Genomic DNA, 2,500 nt, shown 5'->3' on the forward strand with positions numbered 1-2,500 from the left:
ATCTCACCTGAATCATCCAACCTCAACTAAAACTCAAATAAGTCATGTGAGACCTCACCTGTGCTCATATCTCACCTGAGTCATGAACGTCACCTGTGCTCATATCTCACCTGAGTCATGAACGTCAGCTGTGCTCATACGTCATATCTCAACCTCAAATCTCACCTGAGACAAGTGAGACTTCACTTGTGCTCATATCTCACCATGAACCTCACCTGTGCTTATATGTCATATCTCACCTGAGCCCAGCTCGTATCTGAACTCCACGTGGCCTCCCACCATTGACACAGCCACAAAGTCCTCTGTCTTCATCTTCTTGCCTCCACTGAAGAACATGAGGCCGTCGGGGGCCATGGGCTTGAACTCCAGCTCCACGCGCAGATCATTGTGGATGTTTGTCAGGGGTGGATAGGCAATGTAGGAGTCAGTATTCACAAACCAGGGAATGGTCACCAGCGTTCCTGATCAGAACACACAAAACAGAGCAGAGGCATTTAACCCAAAATCTGCACACGCAAGAGCGAGAGAAGGACACTTCACTATCCTGTACAGATCACACATCAGTGGCACGACCGAGAGAAAGTGGCCTCTGAATGACTGAGATCTGTACCACTGATGGGTACTGGATGCCAAAGGGGAGGGGTTTGATGTGCAGACGGAGGAGGGCCTTACCCTGCATGCACTTGTCTCCCGACTTGCCCAGGTGGCAGCGGCAGTCATAACCCAGACTGTTGGGCCTGTTGATGCAGGTGGCATCAGGACCACAGGCCTCTGGATAAAAACACAAACCAAACACGGATCAGGAACCTACCAAGGGTGCATTTTGGTTGGTATATGTATTTTGGTGTACGCATGTGTGTGTTTGTGTGTGTGTGTCAGTGAGTGTGTGTGTGTATGTGTCTGTGTGTGAGTGTGTGTGTGTGTGTGTGTGTGTGTGTGTGTGTGTGTGTGTGTGTGTGTGTGTGTGTGTTTTACCTGTGTGACAGTGTAAGGAGGCGTGATGCTGGCAGTTGCTGCCTTTGAACCCACGTGGGCAAGTGCACTTATACAGGCTGGCATCAGAGTCTTGGCACACACCACCGTTCTGCACAGGTTATAAACATCACTTCATCATCACATCTACAACACACTATCATTCCCATCACCATTATCAATCAATTTTCATACTTGCAATATCACTACAAATGAATCAATAGTTTTAAACATGGGTCTCTCCATCAGCATGTGTCTTTGTTTGTGCGTGCGTTTATAATAACCTGGCAGGGTAGATCCTCGCAGGTAGGGCAGTTGGAGACTCCGGTGGAGCTGCGGTCCAGGTCTTTAAAGATGACCTCCTCCCCCTGCAGGATCAGCTGACGGATGCAACCTGCATACATATGCAGGGACACACAGGCACACAAACACACACACACACACACACACACAAGTTTAATTGGAGATGTTACGTGTAAAATAATACATCTGAATAGATGAATGTGTGGCAGAGACAAAGTCTGACAGGAATATCAAGAGACAGCAAGAGAGAGACAAACTGACTGATAAACAGATGGTTATCTTACCCACGAAGCCTGTCTTGAGGCCAGCTGTGTTGGCCAGCTGGCTGTAGTTAGGGTAGCCACCAACATGCAGGTCCTCATTGAGGTCCAGACCCTGGAATCTGCCCTGTACACACACATCACACACAAATACAAGTTATGCCAACAGGACACGCAACTAATGAAGCTCCACAAATGCAGACACTTTCAGGTTTTCCACATTTCGTTGTGTTTCAGACTCATTTTAAAATGGCATGTGTTATTTATGAGCTGCTAGCTACTGATAGTAGATTATTTTTCCATTATGAGAGTAGCTCATTGTTTGCAAGGGAGTATGTGTGTCAGCATTGTGTCAGTGTTACCTGTGAGCTGCCGTTGATCGCAGGTTCTCCATCTACAATGAGGGTGCCCAGCGTGTTGTTGCGCACCAACTCCACTGTGTGAAACTCTCCCAGTCTGATGGGGGTGGGGTAGCGGATGGTGGCCATGCCTGAACCCACATCAAACCTGCGCACATACAGACGTCTCAGCAAAGAATGTTTCTGTGGGTGTGTGTGAGAGCAATAGGTAGATGAAGAGAGATAACACAAGAAAGAGATAGAGAGAAAGAGAGAGAGAGAGAAAAAGACCCACCTGAACTCTGGCCGTCCTCCCACCAGCCCCAGAGAGATGAAGTCGGCCCCAGTGGTCCTCTTCTGCCCGTTGTAGAGGATCATTCCTGGACCAATGACAGGCTGAGTTACAAACAGGCACTCTCTGTGTCTCACAGGCAAGGCTGCATGCTGTAGAACTGATCATCTCAAACATAAGCGGGGAAAGGTATGTTTGATGCTATGGCACATGCTCTGGTGCATGCTGCTCTGGTGCCAGTTTGACCCTGGCTGTTGCTCTCACACACGGCTGCAGGTCGGGCACATGCTCCGCAGGCGCTGCCCATTCAGTGCCATGTGGGTGGGGGACATGAC

General features: G+C 49.0%; 1 protein-coding gene across 10 annotated transcripts in view; it reads right to left on the reverse strand.

Annotated features, from left to right (window-relative positions):
• hspg2 (heparan sulfate proteoglycan 2) overlaps positions 1-2,500 on the reverse strand; it is an 87,854-nt gene that overhangs the window by 9,160 nt on the left and 76,194 nt on the right. For all 10 annotated transcript variants that reach the window (XM_031566067.2, XM_031566070.2, XM_031566069.2 and 7 more), the window contains 7 exons: positions 2,169-2,253; positions 1,898-2,042; positions 1,560-1,662; positions 1,257-1,366; positions 976-1,084; positions 673-771; positions 240-461 (listed from right to left, as the gene is read on the reverse strand). In XM_031566067.2, the coding sequence (XP_031421927.1) occupies positions 240-461; positions 673-771; positions 976-1,084; positions 1,257-1,366; positions 1,560-1,662; positions 1,898-2,042; positions 2,169-2,253 (873 nt within the window). The remainder of the gene's footprint in view (positions 1-239; positions 462-672; positions 772-975; positions 1,085-1,256; positions 1,367-1,559; positions 1,663-1,897; positions 2,043-2,168; positions 2,254-2,500) is intronic.

Source organism: Clupea harengus, chromosome 4 (genome assembly GCF_900700415.2).
Source record: "Clupea harengus chromosome 4, Ch_v2.0.2, whole genome shotgun sequence".
Taxonomy (NCBI): Eukaryota; Metazoa; Chordata; class Actinopteri; order Clupeiformes; family Clupeidae; genus Clupea; species Clupea harengus.